Raw genomic sequence first — 20,958 nt, 5'->3', positions numbered from 1 at the left:
TTAACGTATGAATCTATCGGAAATTGCATATTGAAACCAATCTGAAAGCACAACAAGGCATATAAAAATGCGGAAGTATGTTATCGTGTATTCTCGAGGACAATCGTATGAATTTAATGTATTTTAAGCGTTTTTGCAACGATGGTTTCACTTTTTAATATATTTAATACTGTAATTGTCCAAATTGTCTCGTAAAATATAAAAATTAAAATCCTTTAGCATAGTCCATTTACTATTATGAATTACTCTCGTAATTTTTAGAATTCACTTAAACTTTAGTAAAAGAGGGACGAAAGATACCAAAGGGACAGTAACAATTTTATATGTTCCGAGACATTAATTGTCAAAATGTGCATATGGTGCAGTTAAACTGGTAACGTTGATGTAATTGCAGCAGGAACAATATATAAAATGTCCATCGAAATAGTGCATTACGGATGATTGTCATTAAGACTTAGTTTGTTTCCTATCTGCCAAAATATTTATAAAAAATACCAGGCTTATAATTTGATACACCAGACGCGCGTTTAGTCTACATAAGACTCATCAGTGACGCTCAGATCAAAATAGTTATAAAGCCAAACAAGTATAAAGTGGAAGAGCTTTGAGGACTCAAAATTTAAAAAAAAATGTGCCAAATACAGCAAAGGTAACCTAAGCCTTGGATAAATCCTCGAATAATTCATACGTTTGCAAACAGTTAAATTTATAAAAATGACCATATAATTGATATTCATGGCATCACCTAAGTGCTGACCACTGGGCTGGTGATACCCTCGAGGACGAAACGTCAACCAGCAGAAGCAAAAGAACGTCAAATAGAACTAAAAGGTATTCTTTAATAGTTTTTATATTTGGCGCTCGTCCATCCATGTCAATCCTTGATTTTATCTTTGTTATACAGTAAAGTTATGTACAAATTTCTATGAATATTAACCAGTCTTTCGTATAAAGTCAATTGTATAGTAAGCTTGCATAAACAGAAATTATACACTTTCAAATTTTCATCTGCGTTCAGGTGAAGTTTTAGTGTGACTAGTGTTTGAACATTTGCTTTTGCCATTTGATTAGGGACTTTCTCTTTAATATTGTCCTCGGAGTTCGGTATTTTTATTATTTTACTTTTTAGCAATGTTTGATCTTTTGTGTTATACAAATCTGGCCATGGTATAGAATCTAGAAATTGACCAAATATCTATGATAGAAGTAAAACATTTCTAACTTCTTAATATGAACAGAAGACTTTTAAATTGCTGTTTTCACTAACAGAATCATTTTATATTAAAAGTTCTCACGACAATAATAAGACTAGTTACCAAAAAAATCTTCAATTTTCAAGAAATAACAGAAGTATCAGTTATTGAAGTAAATATGTTTCTTACTCTTCAGCATGAACAGAAAACTTTTAAATTACTGTTTTCACTTAAAGTAAATATTTTATAAGGAAATTTATCATGACAATAAACCGTCCTGTATGCTGAAAATCATAATTGTAGAAAATTGATTAGAATCTTACGCTTGCACCATGCTAAGGACTGTGGAAAACTCTTAGAATTTATATATGGGACGGTATTTTATTCTAATGCGTCTAATGACACTATACACTCACATGTATATCGTAAGTAGCATTGTAAAACAGACAATCTCTAAAAAATGTAAAATTGTGTTTTCGAAGGAGTTATCAATCAGTATGAATAGCGACGTAAACAAATTATTGAAGGTGTTACTTTGATCATAAGAGTCCGGTTCACCGGTTTATAGAGTGTTTAGACGCAAAGAAGTACTAAAATTTTCTTTTATATCAATCGTGATCTATATATATAATATGTAAGTGTATAGTTCACATCACAATGAACATGTTTATTAAGTTTCGAGTTCATGGCCACAACATCATGGTAAGCTATACTATGAAAGAATAAAAAAAGCAAAGGCCCGATTAATTTTTTTTTAATGTTGACAATACATTGATAAACGTTACATAATTAGATGTTTAATCAAATTTTATATTAAGCATTGGTGTAAAAAAGGCAATTGCTACTTCTACTGTGAAAAGCAGACATATGGTTCTTGAGAACAACATAGAAAATAGGACAGTTTTCTTTGTGTGAAGTACTTAATCGGCAAATAAGGGTAATCATGTTCAAATATTAAACCCAAAGCCTGGAAAAATGATTTTATGTCTAGAAACAGATTTTAGTGTAGGAAATTAAATAAAAATTTCCATAAAGAGTGCATTTATATCAAATCGAGTAACTTTCTGTCCACTGTGCACGACTTTTTCGAAATAGTATCTTTTTAAAATTTACAGATATGAGATGATCTGCATTAAGACAACTATCCAACAAATGATGCAGCCATGGTTAACCAAACGACCTTCAAAAATAAGCAAAACCCATATCATATCATAGTCCGCTATAAAATGACTCGACATGATAAAATGTTGAATAATTCATACGAGAAAACAAAATGACGTAGACCTGTATGGCGAAATAATAAACGAAAAACAAATACAGTGAATAAATTGAACTAAATATACAACTTTAGACCGGAATTTACCCATTTAATCTTTTAAAAATATAAGCTGTACGACTTTAACTTTAAAACTTTAAAAATTTTCATGAAAATAAGTTTTGTTAATGAAAGTCAGATTTCTGGTGCTGATACGTGGTGAAGGGTTTAATTTATGTTTTCATACATGTAATTCCAATACGAAAAAATAATTAATAATTTCATTGTAGGCTTGCTTGAGTAAAGTAGTGGCCTCCCTTCTGATAACACTTGTGCAACAACTAAAATGTGTACCTTGCTTTTTCATTCAATCGAGACAATGTAAAGCATAGGTGAACTAGCATATTTCTGAAAGTATTTAATTTATCAAAAATATTATTAATATTGTTAGTAATGAAAGACGAAAAAATGATGGGAAATGAACACGTTTTATGCAATGTCCCAAAATCATTTTAAAACAACATGATTAATTTTACGAATGTTCGTTTCTTTAGTCTTCAAATTCTACGTCTGTTATTTTTCGAGAAACCAAATTAACCAATTTAACAACCTACGAATATATACCTTTTGCACAATCACTTAAAATTGATACCAACAAATAAAGGATGTTTCACAGCTGTGAAAAAAAAATGGTTACTTGGGTACCAATTTTTCGTGGTTTTCGTGGATGACTTTATCCACGAATTTTAGTGCCAACTGAAAATAAAATACCTGTAGTTTATTTCCAGACATGGAAAGTTCCCATGTGATTTGACCGGAATTTATTCATGTACAACTTTAATCGTTAAATTCTCACGAAAAGAAGTTTCGATCAATGAAAGTCAGATATCCGGAGATGATATGCGATGAAGTTATTATTTCATTTTTTTTTTATATAATATGTAATTCTCATACGACAAATAGGGGTTTCATTTCGGGCTTGCTTTTTTATTTCTATGATTTAAAATTAAAAGTATAATTTGCGGTATTTTCTTGTGTAGCTTTCACATTATAACAGACAGTAAACCAACGACAACCACTGAGTTACAGGCCCCTGACTTCGGACAGTTAAACATAAATTAGGTTAAGTATGTCTGTAAGCACTCACTCCTCTCCCAAATCGTGTTGCTTGTTAGGTTTGACAATAAATGTTTACATGGAAATGATTTCATTCGATGTGTATATATATAACAAAATACCAGGAAATGTATTTCATCGTGTGTGTCATTGTATTCTCTCTATGCATGAGAACAACGATGGAAGATCATTGACACTATATAAATGCTCAGGACAAATAACTTTCGTTCATTTTGTAGCAACGAACCAATGCATGTGAAATGCTCATAATCTGAGCTCTTTTGATTTCAAAGGATTATTTCCGGTTCAAAGTTTTATAAAATTCGACTGCATTCCAGACCTTATGTTGATCAAATGTTAGCAAAGGACGTTAAATTATCATGATAACAGTTTCATGTCAACGATTCATTACATTTTTAGTGCATTTTTTAATTCAGTATTCCATTCTGTTGTCAATTAATATTGATTATAAGGATTGTGTTACAGTAAAAAGTTTGAAGATAAACTCATCATAGATACCAGGACTAAATTTAGTATATACGCCAGACGCGCGTTTCGTCTAAAAAAGACTCATCAGTGACGATCGAATCCAAAAAAGTTAAAAGGGCCAAATAAATTACGAAGTTGAAGACCATTGAGAACCATAATTCCTAAAATTTTTGCCAAATACAGCTAAGGTAATCTATGCCTGAGGTAGAAAAGCCTTAGTATTTCAAACAATTCAAAAATTTGTAAACAGTATTTATAAATATAACCATACCAATGACAATTCATGTCAGCACAAAAAGTGCTGACTACTGGGCTTGTAAAAGTTTGTAGATGACCCCTTTCAAAACTGCCTTCTCCGTACAACTTATGTTTAGAAACCACTGTTACGGATCCCCATTCAAACCAATACAAACTAACAGCTTTTATTTCAGATCTTGTGAGTCAATGACTTTTCAAAAAAGGCAACAGCAATATATCACTGTTCAAAAGTTGTAAATCGATAGAGAGAAAACAATCCGGGTCGAGAGAAACCCATCAACCACCAGAGAACACCAGTCCGCATTGTGAAAGATGAAAAGAAGAAAAAAAAGTTTCTTAATTTTTTCATTTCCAACAAAGGTCTCGATGCCATCAACTTTGGCAATATCCTTCTTCATAATTCAGTTCATTCGAACACCCGTAAATATCTACCTACTTTAAAGATCAGTCTTAACGTATCAATTCTTATACCTAAACCAAACAATTACAACTAAACTTTTCAATTACAAACACGTTTTGCAGGATCTCAATATTGACGACCCAGGAAATTCCAATAGCGAAAAAAATAATTAAGCATCTATTTTAAATACAAATATAATCCTTTAAAAATACTCTTTTACTTGAGGATTTATTTTTATCCCATGCAGTAAGATTGATTATTTTTTTAAAAAGCATAAACATAAGAAATGACTGATAGTGTTCACTACAAATTGCTTCAAGATATTAAAAAAACACCCAGGAAATTCCAATAGCGAAAAAAATAATTAAGCATCTATTTTAAATACAAATATAATCCTTTAAATACTCTTTTACTTGAGGATTTATTTTTATCCCATGCTGTAAGATGCTCCCAGGACACCCCCCCTCGGTACACAGTGGCCGATCTGGGGTTTAGTGGTTCATTAAAAAATCAATGTTAACAAATATTTATGGTTTAGAATGGGGTTTAAGTTAGTTATACAATTCGGGATACTACGTGTCTGGATAAGAAACCCCTACAGCCTCTGGCCGATGGGAATTCTTTTATCCAGACAAACCTATCCCTCGGTGAATAACTATTACTTCAACTTTTAATCTGTTATTGTACGCTTGTTCTATTTCTGCAGGTGTGTATTGGCGGAGCATGAAAGTTTCTTTGAGGTCGAAGGCAATAACAACGATCGTTTCAATACATTTTGGTCCAATAAAGTTTGTTTATCTGATAATGTCGCACGACCATTCGCTTAAATTGACTGCAGTTCAGTGTAAAGTAAAACACAAATTGAAGAATTAATCCTTCTTTGTTTCATAAAAAAGAATGGGAAACGTAGATACAAGTATCTTGTCATAGGGAGCGATAAATCCTACTTTGTATCAAGATGCTTGATTTCTTAATTGACAACATATTTTTACGCTAAACAACGTGTTTTTTCAACAAACTATCTGCATTTCCATGGGAAGAAACTGTGCCCCTCTTCTTTTCGACTTGTTCCCATATTAATATGAGGAAAGAAAAGAAGTCAGCAGTATTCTTTAATGTATAACTATATAAATAATGTTTTCTAATTAATTAATTCAAAACTATGTTGAACGCATCTATCCTATTGAATTTGTTTCATTTCTTGACTTCGATAATTTATCTCCAATTCGATACGAAATTCATGGGCTTGTACTTCCTATCATGATTTCCTCGATAGAGGGTTGCTGTTCGCAAGAACGCTATTAAATAAAGGCAAAAGTAGTATACGTAAACCATAAGTTCCAAGTGGTGAAGTTGAAATGTCCCTTCGTAAGTTCTACTTGCGTCATCACGAGTTGGTTGACCTTTTTGGAATATCTGTTTCTCAGATGATAGCAGTAATTATAGATGCATATTGTAATTCATCTGGTCTGGGTGATTGATAAATTTGAATTTAAACAATATTTGTATACCGTCTCCGCCATAACATTTATTTATTGTAATTAATTTTCCACTTCCGTATTGTCTAGAATGTGTATTGGTCGTTCTAGCTCTTCAGTGGAGAAATTTAAAAAGTTGTCTGCTAAAATATTCCCATTAACTTTTGCATTATTTGTCTTTACTTAACATCGTTCATAACGAAGGACGTAGAGTTGTTAATGAAGGTAAATCCAGTAAAGTGCTACTGTAGCGCGGTAATGAACAACTTTATAACTACTTTCATTTGATAAGAGATTTTTCATTTTAAATTTTATTCGGTATTTAGGTGTTGACATGAATAGCAACTTCTAGTATATGGTCACTTATAATATAAGTTAACTGTTTGCAAATGTATGAATTATTCGAAATACTAAGAATTTTCTTGTTCCATGCATAGATTACCTTAGTCGTATTTGGCACAATTTTTTGGAATTTTTGGTCCTTGGTGCTCTTCAACTTTATACTTGTTTGGGTTTCCAATGTTTATGATCTGAGCGTCACTGATGAGTCCTATATAGACCTAACGCTTGTATGTTGGTGGACTGCTAGTCCCAGACAGATGTATCAATCCGGCTGCCTCGGTACTGACATTCAACGAGTTTTTCTTTAAATAAACTCATCATAGATACTAGGATTAAATTTTGTATTTACTCATAAATCGATAGAAAAAAACAAATCCGGGTTACAAAATAAAACTGAAGGAAACACATTAAATATAAGAGGAGAACAACGACACAACAATAAAATGTAACACACAGAAACGAACTAAGCATTAGACAAATTCCGATGAGAAGAACAAATATAACTCAAAACTAAATACATTTGGGATAGAAAAGTACCGTGACACGTCTTATAGTAATGCGAATTCACACTCAAATATAAGAGGAAACAAACGACACAACAGAAACACAACGTTAAAATGTAACACACATAGAAACGAACTATAATATAACAATGGCCATATTTCTGACTTGGTACAGGACATTTTTTTAAGAAAAAAAAAGGTGGATTGAACCTGGTTTTGTGGCATTCTAAACCACCCGCTTTTATGGCAATGTTAAATATAACATTGATATGACAACATAGCATTACATGGCTACAATACAAATAAATAGGAGAACATATTGGACAAAGAAACACACGAATAATAGCTAACAAAAGGCACCAGGTTTAAAATTTAATACGCCAGAAGTGCGTTTCGTCCACACAAGACTAACTAGTGACGCCCAGATACAAAAGTTCTAAAGCCAAAACAAGTACAAAAGGCAGCTCATTCAAACACTAAAAAAGTACCAAATAATTTTTTGGTATTTTTTTTATGAAGTTTCTAACAAAACCTGATCAAGATACCAGGTTTCTATTTTTTTTCTTCCAGAAGCGGGTTTCGTCTACAAAAGACTCACCAGTGACGCTCGATTAAATAAGTGTCAAAAGGCTTAATAAAACTACGTTCAAAAGCATAAAGACCAAAAATTCCGAATTTTTTTTTTAAATATAGTACAGCTAAAAGAGGGACGAAAGATACCAAAGGGACAGTCAAACTCATAAATCGAAAATAAACTGACAACGCCATGGCTAAAAATGAAAAAGACAAAAATATAAACAATAGTACACATGACACAACATAGAAAACTAAAGAATAAAAAACACGAACCTCACCAAAAACAAGGGGTGATCTCAGGTGCTCCGGAAGGGTCAGCAGATCCTGCTCCACATGTGGTACCCGTCTAGTTGCTCATGTTATAACAAATCCCAGGGGCGTAGCTAGGTATTCAGTCAACTGTAGGCACCAATCGTCAGAGGTCTGGGGCCGCTCAATGCCCCCAGTAGGTCCAGAACAGAGCCCTGGTAGGGGGTTCAGGTGGGCGAAGCCCCCCGACGGAAAACGGTTTTCAGCATTTTAGCTGCAAAATTTTATGTACAAAAATATTAAATTTACTGGTTATTTAATCGTGATAATTATAATATACATGATGAAAAGATCGACGAATTATGAATAATTCACCATAACATCTGACTGGTGAATTATATAACGCAGTACAATCGGAAATATGAAAAAAACATATATTTACAATATGCATTGCGCAGCGTAAATCAGCCCTGGGAACAGTATACCTAACAATATGTATGTTCCTGATCAGCGTATTCCTTTAATTAAGCAGTACACCCTGTTTGGTATTTTCATACTTATTCCGTTCTGATTGATATATACGTTTAACTTAATTAACAGTACATATTGTGACAATCATTCATTTAAAAAAATAGGCACGTAAACACTGATATTACTATAAAATAAAACTATCCTTTTGGCTAGACAAAAACCATCAATCTTTTGATTCTTAAACCCTAGCCACACAAACACATACACACATAGTCGATGCCTAATGCAAGAGTTCTGTTCTGTTTATACTATCGTATCAAAATTCAAGAAATTCGTATTTCTTTATAATTTTTTTTTATCCTCTACTGTAAAATCCCTACCTGCTTAGATATTTGAACAATTGTGGTCATTACACGCAGATCTGAGTACTCAAAATTACTAGAAGCTAGTTGATTGATTTTTAAACATCCAGTGTCAAATATTTATGGAAGTTCAGGACAATAAAAAAACAAATTTACAATAAATACAACAGGGAGCTAGGTCCTGTAATAGGTGTCGTCCAAGACGAAGGTCTGGACATTTGAAAATGCTATGCATTGGAAAATGAGGGATTATTGGATAGGAGCAGAAATTTTGCCTTTCAGTAGATCAACTACGAACTCCTCAAATAGTGACATTCTTTCTACTACTAGGCATCGGATTTAATGTCCCCGTTCTAACCAGACGTGACTGCGTATTTACACATCCTGCACAGCCAAATGGACGACCAGCATTGGTAAGTCGGTGAAGACAAAGTGGAAAGCTAGTTTAAAACTAACAACAACTAATTAAAAACTCAGGTGTCTAAGTTCAGGTTTATTCAAGTTTTTGTTGATAGAAGTGAAATAATCTGAACCAAAGCTCTAGTTTACAGTTTCTATATAAGGTAAAATCATAAAAATATTCAATTCTATCCAATATCGAATTTCCATTCACTAAGAACGAGTGACTAGTGTACAGATGACATTCGATAATTAAAGAGTTTTGACAACTTCACTGGCGTTCATTTACAGATAATGTTGTTTATTATTTTTTTTAACACATAAAAATATTTGTGAAAAAAATTATGTGTAGGCACGTGCCTAAAGTGCCTAACGGCAGCTACACCCCTGTCTTTAATTCTGATAACCGTTTTAAATGAGGAAATCTGAAAAGTGTAAAATTGTTCAGAATGTTGAGTTCTACTAATTCTCCATATACTTGAAATATGATAGATGATTTCCTGTACAAGTTATTGTTCTTAAATGACAAATTTTACAACTTTTTTTTTATTCTTGCCTGTTATCTTGAAAACTATAAAAGATAGAGAGAAACTTTAAATTACAAAAAATGGTCAGAAGGACACGTTCTACACATAAGTTATATTGTTGAAATCGTCAGTTGAACCCCTATTAGAGTACGTGTCTTTTAATGACGATTTGCACAATTTGTTTAAGAGTTTTTGTCTTTTATCTTTATACTTATAACAGATAGAAAGAAACTTCAGAGCCTGAAGTTTTGTATACTTGTCTTTCATTATTTTCTAATGCGCTTAGTCTACATGTCATTTTCTTTTTCTTTGTCGAATAAGGTAGTTATTCTCTATTCGTTTGATGTGTTTGAACTTTTGATTTTACTATTTAATACAGGCCTTTCCGTTTTGAATCTTCATTGGAGTTCGGTATTCTTGTTATCTTACTTTTTTTCAAAGTATAATAATGGTGAATCCGCACTGTCTGATTTGTCTGATGTTCTCATATGAAGCTAATTGGATGCAAAATCTTCAAAAGGTATAAATACAAAGTATCCCCCTCGCCAAGGTTCTTTAATTACACTTTTAGAAATACTGATGTCTTGTCACTTATTACCAACATCTCGTTTTGGGGTTGTTTTTTTTTTTTGCACTTTAGTGTTTCTGTTGTTTCGTTGTTTTCCTCTTATATTTGAGGTGTTTCCCTCAGATTTAGTTTTTAACCCGGATTTGTTTTCTCTCAATCAATTTGTGACTTTCGAACAAGGTATACTACTGTTGCCTTTATTTATCCCAGGGAATTTCATATTAAGGATATTATCCAAACTATAAGGTATAATTGATAACTGGATCTTTTTCTTGTTATTGGCATTATTGGGCGACATCAGACTATGATCTATGACAACACGACGATTTCAGCTTGCCCATTGTCAACTTGCCATTTTTTAATCAGCAGTAGCATATCCTCTTTCCCATCGTAAGACGTATCATAGCTCAATTTGAACGTTACGCGCATAAATGTTCACATCAAACGGACTTAATTGATCAGGTTTTGTTTTTAACATAAAAACTGCTCCAGCATAATTATAGGTAAGAACAACTGAAATGAACACTTGATAAGTCAGACGGTCACCATCACCATTTGTTTAATTGATAAAAATGTCCGTGTTTCAAGTGATAAGCGGCACGTTTTCTTGGTCTTTTCAAACCCAAAATAGTTCTGTAAATGTAATGATTGCGTCATATTCTCTGTTGTGACATTTTGACACACAGTAGATTTGCATGGTGGTGGGTGCATGCATAGCAGTATACTCCCTATGTTGACGTATTCGGGTTCAGCTCATTTGGAGTACATGGGATTCTCTACACAAGTAAACCAATTTGATCAGATACGGTAAATTTTATCAGAACAACTAATAACAGACCGAATAATGCATCATTAAGATATTTTAGTCCTTCTGACATTTTTTATATCTATTCACAACGATAAGTTCATTTCTGTTCTGACAATTCGCTTGCAGTCAATTAAGATCACTTCAGTCTTTATTCATATTGTTCAGTACTATAGTAGTTGCTATTTAACTAAAAAAAATGAGAATGGAAATGGGGAATGTGTCAAAGAGACAACAACCCGACCACATCAGAAGGTCACCAACAGGTCTTCAATGCAGCGAGAAATTCCCGCACCCGGAGGCGTCCTTCAGCTGGCCCCCAAACAAATATATATATACTAGTTCAGTGATAATGAACGCCATACTAAACTCCAAATTGTACACAAGAAACTAAAATTAAAAATAATACAAGACTAACAAAGGCCAGAGGTTCCTGACTTGGGACAGGCGCAAAAATACGGCAGGGTTAAACATATTTATGAGATCTCAACCCCCCCCCCTATACATTTAGCCAATGTAGAAAAGTAAACGCATAACAATACGCACATTAAAATTCAGTTCAAGAGAAGTCCGAGTCTGATGTCAGAAGATTTAACCAAAGAAAATAAACAAAATGACAATAATACATAAATAACAACAGACTACTAGCAGTTAACTGACATGCCAGCTCCAGACTTCAATTAAATTGATTGAAAGATTATGTCTTCATCATATCGTCGCTGTTATGCAAAAATCTCGTATCTCAATTTTTTGCGGAAATCTTTTTATCGATTAATTAGAATTTAAATATGTATCTTCCACTGTATGCGAAAATATCTGATCTTCTAACCAATCATTAACCCGAATTCTGACATGTGACGAAAAAGTGTAGTCGGATTGATGACACATTTTGTTGTGCGAAAATATCGTATCTCAAAAGAAAAACACATGTCACGGCAGCTGACATTATAACAGGTACAGTTTTATCAATTTTAGGTTCTAATATAGCTTAGAAATAATGAAAAGCTTTGAAATTACAATATATAGGTGCAGAAATTTTTGCTCGTCTTGGTAATTGATTGGTTAGAAGGTCAGATATTTTTGCATACAGTGGAACATACATATTTAATTCTAAATAATCGATAAAAAGATTTCAGTTTTTACTGCCTGGTGTAAAATTATCAAAACCTTAGATACGAGGTTTTTGCATAACAGCGACGATATGAACATCAGACACAATCCTTCCCGTTAGTTTAGTATCATACCATCATAACATATCTGAGAAGAAAATAACCCGTGTCATGCCAACAACTTTTTTTTTTTTTAAATAAATGTGTTTAGATCCGATGCAAAGACCCTATAAGTGAATCAATATTAACGCCAAAATATGCAATCTTTAATGACCTGACAACAGTATCGTAACTATATCCCTTGTTAATAAGTCTATTTAAAGGTTTTGTTCTGCTTCTGAGGTGAATACTGACATTTTTGTGCTTTATAAAGAATATTTCCATAAAGAATTGGATGCGAAATACCTAAACGTATAAGAAGTCTGCATGTTGAGCTATATTTACGAATGATGTCCTTATACCGATGATAAAATTTAGTAAACGTTTTGACTAGTTTGTGATATCGAAAACCCTGGTGTAATATTTTTTCAGTAATACATACATTTCTCTCGTTAAAATCTAAAACATTGTTACATACACGAGCGAATCGTACAAGTTGAGATATATAAACACCGTAAGATGGTGACAAGGGAACGTCACCATCTAAAAATGGATAATTAACGATAGGAAATGAAAAATCATCTCTTTTATCATACATTTTAGTATTCAGCTTTCCGTTAATGATATAGATATCAAGATCGAGGAAAGGGCAGTGGTCATTGTTAGTATTAGCTTTATTTAAAGTAAGTTCAAAAGGATAAATTTCTTTAGTATACATACTGAAGTCGTCATTATTGAGAGGCAAAATATCATCCAAATATCTAAAAGTATTATTAAATTTGTGTATAAGATGTTGTTTCGATGGGTCTTTGCTGATGTTTGTCATAAATTGTAACTCATAGCAATACAAAAACAGGTCCGCAATAAGTAGTGCACAGTTAGTCCCCATTGGAATTCCGATAACCTGACGATATACGGAATCTCCAAAGCGAACAAAAATGTTATCTAGTAAAAATTCAAGGGCAGATATAGTATCAAAGCATGTCCAATTGGCATAGTTTTTTTGTTTATTGCTACTAAAAAATGACCTAAAAGAGTTTGAGCATATATATTCACATTCTGACTGTTTAAATGCCCATTTAATTAGGTTGTGAATTTTTTCTTAATGAGAATGTGAGGCAATGTGGTATATAGGGTAGAAGAATCAAACTTTGAACAGAGTCAAAATCACCAATATAAGCATGCAATTTATCAAGTACTTCCAACGAGTTCTTGACACTCCAAAAGTAATTAATTCCACTTTTTTCGAAGGCCTTATTTGAACAATTTATTATCAGGTTTTTGATTGTACCAAGTGTACTGGTAAGAAGAATAGACAATTTAGTAGTGGAACAATGGCTTGAAGACGAAATAAATCTATATTTGTACGACTGAATGTATGAACATCATACTGAATTGTCTAAAACATCTACTGAAGAGTATTGATTTGACTATAAGCGAATGTTATGAACAGACAGTGCTGACTTTATCGCAGTGGATAAGGCTCAAAAGTGATAGAGAGACTCAACATTACTCAATAGTTTAATGTTCAGACTTTTTAGACTTTTCAGATGATGTCAAGATCAAAATGACCTTTTAAGACTAAAATTTATATACTAGTGCTGAGTTATTTTTTTAATTTTGAATTATACTTCATTGAAATACAAGATTTAAACATCTTTAAACTACTGTTGTCTCTAATTTACTATTATGTCGATCTATATGTAATGTAACCCTCAATTGTCCTCTTTGGTTTTGGCCTTTCGTTTAAAACTACTCATTATTAGTTTATTTTTTCCTTGGATGTAAGAATAAAAGGAGAGGTGGGGTTTGTCACAATCAAATTTTAGAATAGCCAAAAGACATTTTAGAGGGCAACACCATTGGTCTTTTCAAAATGCTATACATAGGGTTGCTTTTTTAATTGTCTGTTTTGTATTATTTCTTACTTTTTGGGGTTTTTTTTGTAGATTTTCTTTTCAATGTTTGCTAAATATTTTATGTGAGTTTTGTGTCATTTTGAAATTCGCTTCGGATGCATTAATATTTTAAAGTGTTATTCTTAATTCTAAATTTGGTTTTCTCATTTCCCCATGGTGTTATATTTTAATGTTCATATACATGTCTCGTTGTCCTTAAACTTTCCTAAGGAAAACTTCCAGTTTGTTTATACAGAATTTCTTTTCGTCCGTAGTTGCTTTCAATTTTCATTTATTAGTTATACTCGAAATTCCTTATTTTTCATTGCATGAATAAATAGTCCATTTGTCAATTATTTTTTTGATTCTGTTCTTTCGCATTTTCAACACGTCAAGCTATTTCCCTTTGTCAAGTGTAATCTGGTTGTAAACCGGTCAAAATAGACTGTTGCCCATGCAAAGGATGATAAAATAAGGCGTTTCAGCCAATTTTTAATGAAAATAAGTATTCAGTTTGAGGTTATCCTTAATGATAAATGGCTATTGATATCAAAAGTTTTCAGCTTTATAAAAAAAGGTTTGAATGGAACTATAAGATTGTACATATTTAACGCGATTTATAATTATAGGATTCCTTTTCTTTCTAGTACTTCTAGCTCCCTTCGTGGTTTTTCGAGAAATAAAATCTTGAATGTTCATGATCGACTTTTAAGAGAGCCAGATTGTTTTGAGCATTGATAGGCCTTTATTATGTTCCATTTCCCAATTACAAACCATATACATTGCAGAAATTTAACCGAACTTAAAGTGGAATGAATAACTAATGAATATTTTTGAATATATAGTACAAATTCAATCAACTTTACATAATTTTCAATTCAGTACAATAACCCATTATACCGCTAGAGATGAAAGATTTACAAAGGAAATTCATTATACCCTTAAACTGGACTCCTATTCCAAATGAATGTCCCTCCGAAGGGAAACAACTCGTACAAAGAGATCTCAAATTACAAGGTTGGTCTTTAATTTTTTTTTTTCATTTGTCATTCAGTGTACTTGGTTTATCAGCTCATCTCTCTCTACTCTTGTATTACTTATGATCTACAAATATATGTTCCAGCGTTACCATATATTCTATCTTATTTAGTATTCCATGTTTCCCAATCTATATCAAGTTGAGGGTACAGATATATATATTAATTGATGTCCTGTAACTCAATAACCCACATTTCATTTTTCCCTAGGTTTTATTAATTAATTGATTCCTTGATCGTAACACGGTACTTTGAAAATATTATGTATTTGCTAGAACATATGCACAGTATTCTTCTGTAATGAAAACGATTGAACTCATGCCATAAATAGTCATAACAAGAAGTGTAATTAGATTATTAAAGTTTCAATTTACGTCTATACATATTTCGGTAACTATAGATTATATTTGGTTATGTATATATGTAAGAGATTGACTTTATCGCTTGAGCCGGTACGGCGAAAGTGAGAAAAGCAATCAAGACGAAGTCGAGATTACCAATGATAATCTGTTTATCGCTGTTTTACCGACGTCGTTAATTTCGTTGTCACCTGGCACGTGCACCGTAAGTTTCTAGCGGTAATTTTTATTTTTTCAAATCACTCGACTTCACTCAGTCTGAGAAAGAAAATTATCAGTCAGCAAGATCAAAGGAAAATTTCATAAAATAGCGATAAAGAATCTGTTGTAAATTTTTCTATTGCCTTCTGCACCTTACCTGATTGCAGATGTAGTCGTGTCATGTCCTGTATCGTTTTTTTTTGTCATACTACGGCTTAAAGGAGTACATATATATTTTACCATTGGTTGATGACTTGAAATATATCAATACCTGGCTCTAATTGATACATACATTTAGAAAATTAATAAAAACGACAAGTTGTTTTAAAATGAAACTAAAAACAATTATTTCAGTGTGACAAAAAACTATAATCAAATGTAATATTCCCGAACTGATAGACCGAAACCATTATGGCCGAAACAAGGTGTTTCAAAATCTATCCTTTACTCATTAAATATAGAGTTGTTTCCCCTTTCAGAACTTCCGTTGCTGAATTATATTTCACTTTTTCATTCATAATTTTACTAAAATGGCAGACAAGCAAGAAAAGAAACCAGACTTAGGTTTATTGGAAGAAGACGATGAGTTCGAAGAATTCCCAGCAGAAGGTATAGATTTATTACAAAAAATACAGTATTCATTATGACGCGACAGCCTTTTTGTAATTTTTTATAAGGGACTTGACATACACCTTATCGCTAATACCGGCTGACCCGGCCGCTTGAACTTTTGACGCATACAACAATCACTTTTCCATTGTGGCGTCAGATATTTTGTTTTATGACATCAAGATTTTACGGGAACCTGTGTGATATCCAGTAATGGCGGACAAATAGCGATAAGGTGTATTCCTAGGTATCAGGTCCGGTTGCGCCAAATACACTTTTGCACCCTACATGTTCGTACCTTGCACGTTCGCACTCAAGGTCCGTTTGCACTCTACATGTTCGCGCCCAATTTTAATGTATTTATAGCTTGGTATGAGTATACACAATCCCTTCCTCACAAATGTTTAATTTCTTCATCTATCAATATAATAATATGAGGCAGGCATAACCTGTAAATGGGGACGAAGTCTGTATGAATTATTTTTTTGTAACTTAAATATTTGTTAAAAAAAAGAATCGGAAATACCGTAACGTTTCCGATTTTGGTTCTGTTGTTAGGGATTTTAGTTGTGACGTTATTAAAGTTATGACGTCATATGCAATGTAAACAAAGAAACGCTATCATGAGAATAATGCTAATTTGGGCCCTTTTTTGGCCCTTAATTCCTAAACTTACTTGGATTTTTTAAAATTTATTCCTGTTGATTAAAAACAAGTGTTAAAATTCTGCTCTTATGATCCTTTAATGTAAAAAACACACAATCAAAGCTATTTTTAAGCATTTACACAAAAAAGGTAATCTGTATTTCAGTTAAATATTAAAAATTTTTTAAATATTTTTATTTAATTTGCTTTAAAATTACTTACAGACTGGACAGAAGAAAATGAAGATGAAGAAGATATAAATGTTTGGGAAGATAACTGGGATGATGATAATTTAGATGATGATTTTTCAGTACAATTGAGGTAGGTGTCTTCACTTTTATTGATGGTTAAGTGATGATTTTTCAGTACAATTGAGGTACATGTAGGTGTCTTCACTGTTATTGATAATTTAGATGATAATTTGTCAGTACAGTTGAGGTAGGTGTCTTCACTGTTATTGATAATTTAGATGATAATTTGTCAATACGATTGAGGTAGGTGTATTCACTGTTATTGATAATTTAGATGATGATTTTTCAGTACAATTGAGGTAGGTGACTTCACTGTCATTGATGGTTAAGTGATGATTTTTCAGTACAATTGAGGTAGGTGACTTCACTGTCATTGATGGTTAAGTGATGATTTTTCAGTACAATTGAGGTAGGTGACTTCACTCTCGTGGTTAAGCTGAAACCAATCTTTGCAGAGTAAGAATTTTTGATTAGGTAAACTGGTTTTAAACCTGATGATCTATCAAGCTTCAATTCTGTTTTTCTTCTTTTTACATACTTTTCATAACGTTAAAAATCTTGCAATAACACGATCAAATATATTCCTTTCTAACTTAAGCTATATTAGAAAGAAGAAAGTTAAAAAAAGACTATCTTTAATTGTACTTTAAAAACCTTAAAAACATATGTATTAAAAAGTACTGTCAAATGGAATGTCAGTTTTGTAAAGGTGCAAATGTAGACCAGTAGTTGCAGTACAATGTTAAGGATAATTTTTACATTGTTTAAAGTTGTGTAGATGAAGATTTAGGAATGGACATGTAATACTGTTTACATGTACATTGTACATACCCCTTAATTTAGAACTGACACAACCCATTGACGTGATTACTCTTAAAATCACTAGATGGATATGATAAAAGGTAATAGAGGTACAATTTACACAGAACCATAAGTTACTATATTTTTTTTCAAAAAGTTGCCAAAAACCTTTTGTTATTTTAGGATGGTGGATGTCCAGATTGACAATGTTAGTCTTGTTTGGATTTCTATTTTGACCTGACCGTCACTGACCTTTGATAACTATTAGTATTATACACCCTACTGAGTGTCTGAGGAAATTACGATAGAAGAATTTACATGTAGAATAACCAAAGATGTCAATGTTCATGATATTAGCCATTTTAGAAATATACTTTGGAACATAAAAGTCGTTTAAGATTGTGCATATCATAATGTCACATTCAAATAATGATTATATTTATAACATGACCATGATGACAGGAAAACAAAAGTTAAGTGATGTACAATGTATATAATGTGTACAAGTCTACAAGATGCAAGTTTGTACAAAATATAATTTGTACAGGGTTTTTGTTCAAGTTTTTTTACACATACCTTTTTGCACCAGGTGATAAAAGTTTGTCTTCTAAAATGTATCAGCTTAATGTCCTAAATTTAAATTTATATACTTCAACCTAACATTTTGTGCCATGCTCCCAGTACTTAAACTGGAAATAAGGACACCTGGTTCATGTGTTTTAAATTCTATTTTTATTTTTATACGACCCAAAAAAAAAATTGTGTCGTATAATGGTATCATGTCGTTGTCTGCGTCGTCTGAAGACGCATTTAGTTTCCGAACAATAACTTAAGATTTAGTGAATGGATCTCTATAAATTTAACCAGAAGGTTCAATACCACTAAAGGAAAGTTGGGATATCATTGATTATGGGGGTTATGGTCCCAATAGTTTAGGAATAAGGGGCCCAAAATAAGCATTTTTGTAGTTTTCAAACAATAACTTGTGTTTAAGTGTATGAATATCTTTGAAATTATACCACAAGTTTCCATACCATGAAGGGATGGTTAGTTATGACTTTGGGTCTTATGGCTGAATATGTTTTGGAATTCGGGGCGAAAAAAGGGGGGAATAGGTTTTCGGGACAATAACTTTAGATTTAGTGAATGGATCTCTATAAATTTTTACCAGAAGGTTCAATACCACTAACGGAAGGTTGGGATAGATGTTGGGGGTTATGGTTCCAATAGTTAAGAATTATGGGCCAAAAAGGGGCCCAAAATTAGCATTTTTGTAGTTTTTAAACAATTACTTTTGTTTAAGTGTATGAATGATCTCTCTGAAATTATACCACAAGTGTCCATACCATGAAGAATGGTTAGTAATGACTTTGAGGGGTTATGGCTCAAAATGTTTTGGAATCAGGGGCATAAAAGGGGGAATGAGGGGCAAAAAGGGAAAAAAACAAGGTTTTTCTGGTCAATGGACAATTAAGACAATTTAAAAGCAGTGTAAAGGAGGTAATTCAAAAACAGTTAGCATACAATGTTGGGTATGTTTGGATCTACCTCCCTTACACTACTTTTAAATTATGTATTTATAAAGAAATGTCAGGTTTTGGACTTATTGCAAAAAAAGGGGGGTGGTAGTAGTTTCATTTTCCCCCCAAATTTCTCAAATTGAATTAATTCCAAAGGAGAAATCTTTAATTGCACAATATTGCATAATATATTTGTAAGATCTTGACATGTGTTTTTTGTCAGAAACTCATATTATGTCAGGAATTTGATCACAATCAAAATTCAGAACTGCATCAAGCTTGAATGTTGTGTCCATGCTTGCCCCAACTTTTCAGGGTTTGACCTCTGCATTGGTATAAAGCTGGCCTGCTGAGCACCTGGTTCTCCTTGATAGATGTATCACATTCAAAATTATATCCATTGAAAGTTTTTTTGTTCAAAAATGTTTTTGTATAAATGCTCAGTTATAGACTGTATCATGTAGTCATGGAAATATGACAGAAATGTGGGAAACAAAAGATTCTTTGTTTGTATCATCCATTTGTGTTACACAGTTCATAAAACCCTGATAAAGTCATGAAAGTGTACGGTACATTAATTCTGGGCAAATTATTAATTGTACAACATTACAATTTGTTCACAACATATTATATACAAGAAATCTGATTAAAAAGTTGAAATTACGAAAAATATATATATATATACAAAAATATTTCTTATATATTATGAATTATTGAAAGTAATAAGCACATTTTATTTCATTGAACAAGTCCTGACGTCTAAAATAGGGATCCAATACACAATTCACATTTTCTTTAAAATTCATTCCAGGGTAGAGTTAACTGTACATGTAGAATTAGTTTCCAATAAGCTTTTGTTGTTTATAAACATAAAGATATGGGAAAAAATCGTTTCTTTTCAGAGAGGGACAATAAAATTTTAAATGGGATATGTATAATATTTGAATAAAATGGAAGCTGTTGCTCCTTAAATGTCAATAAATTTTTTATACATTATACATGTTATTTATATTCTTTTTTTCCAGAGCTGAACTGGAAAAGCAAGGAAAGAATGCAGATGGAAGTGAACCAATGAAAACATAGTGTTTGTTATACTTAATGTTTTGTATGAATGAGAAGATTGTGTCATGATCCATTGTATGTTTGTCATAATTCATGTATGAATGTAGTAATAAAAATGGAAAATGAAAAAGATTCAGTATTTTTATTTTGGTAGCATTTGCATATCATTCAGAAAATTGAATGAAACTTTGTAACTCTTTGTAGCTGATCTTTAAAATTAGTATAAATTTAAAAATAAGAAGATGTGGTATGATTGCAAATAAGACAACTCTCCACAAGAGACCAGATGACACAATTAACAACTATAGATGATATCACAGAAAGCCTTCAATGTATATAATACATTTACAGACATATGCTGAATTGTAATAGTTCC

General features: G+C 32.2%; 1 protein-coding gene across 1 annotated transcript; it reads left to right on the top strand.

Moving 5' to 3' along the window:
* The first annotated feature begins 16,162 nt into the window (after positions 1-16,162).
* LOC143060004 (26S proteasome complex subunit SEM1-like) lies at positions 16,163-20,712 on the top strand. The gene is made up of 3 exons (XM_076233523.1): positions 16,163-16,303; positions 17,173-17,269; positions 20,546-20,712. The coding sequence occupies exons 1-3, from the start codon at positions 16,225-16,227 to the stop codon at positions 20,601-20,603; spliced, it is 234 nt and encodes a 77-aa protein (XP_076089638.1). The 5' UTR covers positions 16,163-16,224; the 3' UTR covers positions 20,604-20,712.
* The last annotated feature ends 246 nt before the right edge of the window (positions 20,713-20,958 follow it).

Source organism: Mytilus galloprovincialis, unplaced genomic scaffold, assembly GCF_965363235.1.
Source record: "Mytilus galloprovincialis unplaced genomic scaffold, xbMytGall1.hap1.1 HAP1_SCAFFOLD_59, whole genome shotgun sequence".
NCBI lineage: Eukaryota > Metazoa > Mollusca > Bivalvia > Mytilida > Mytilidae > Mytilus > Mytilus galloprovincialis.
This window is presented reverse-complemented; position numbering and strand designations above follow the sequence as displayed.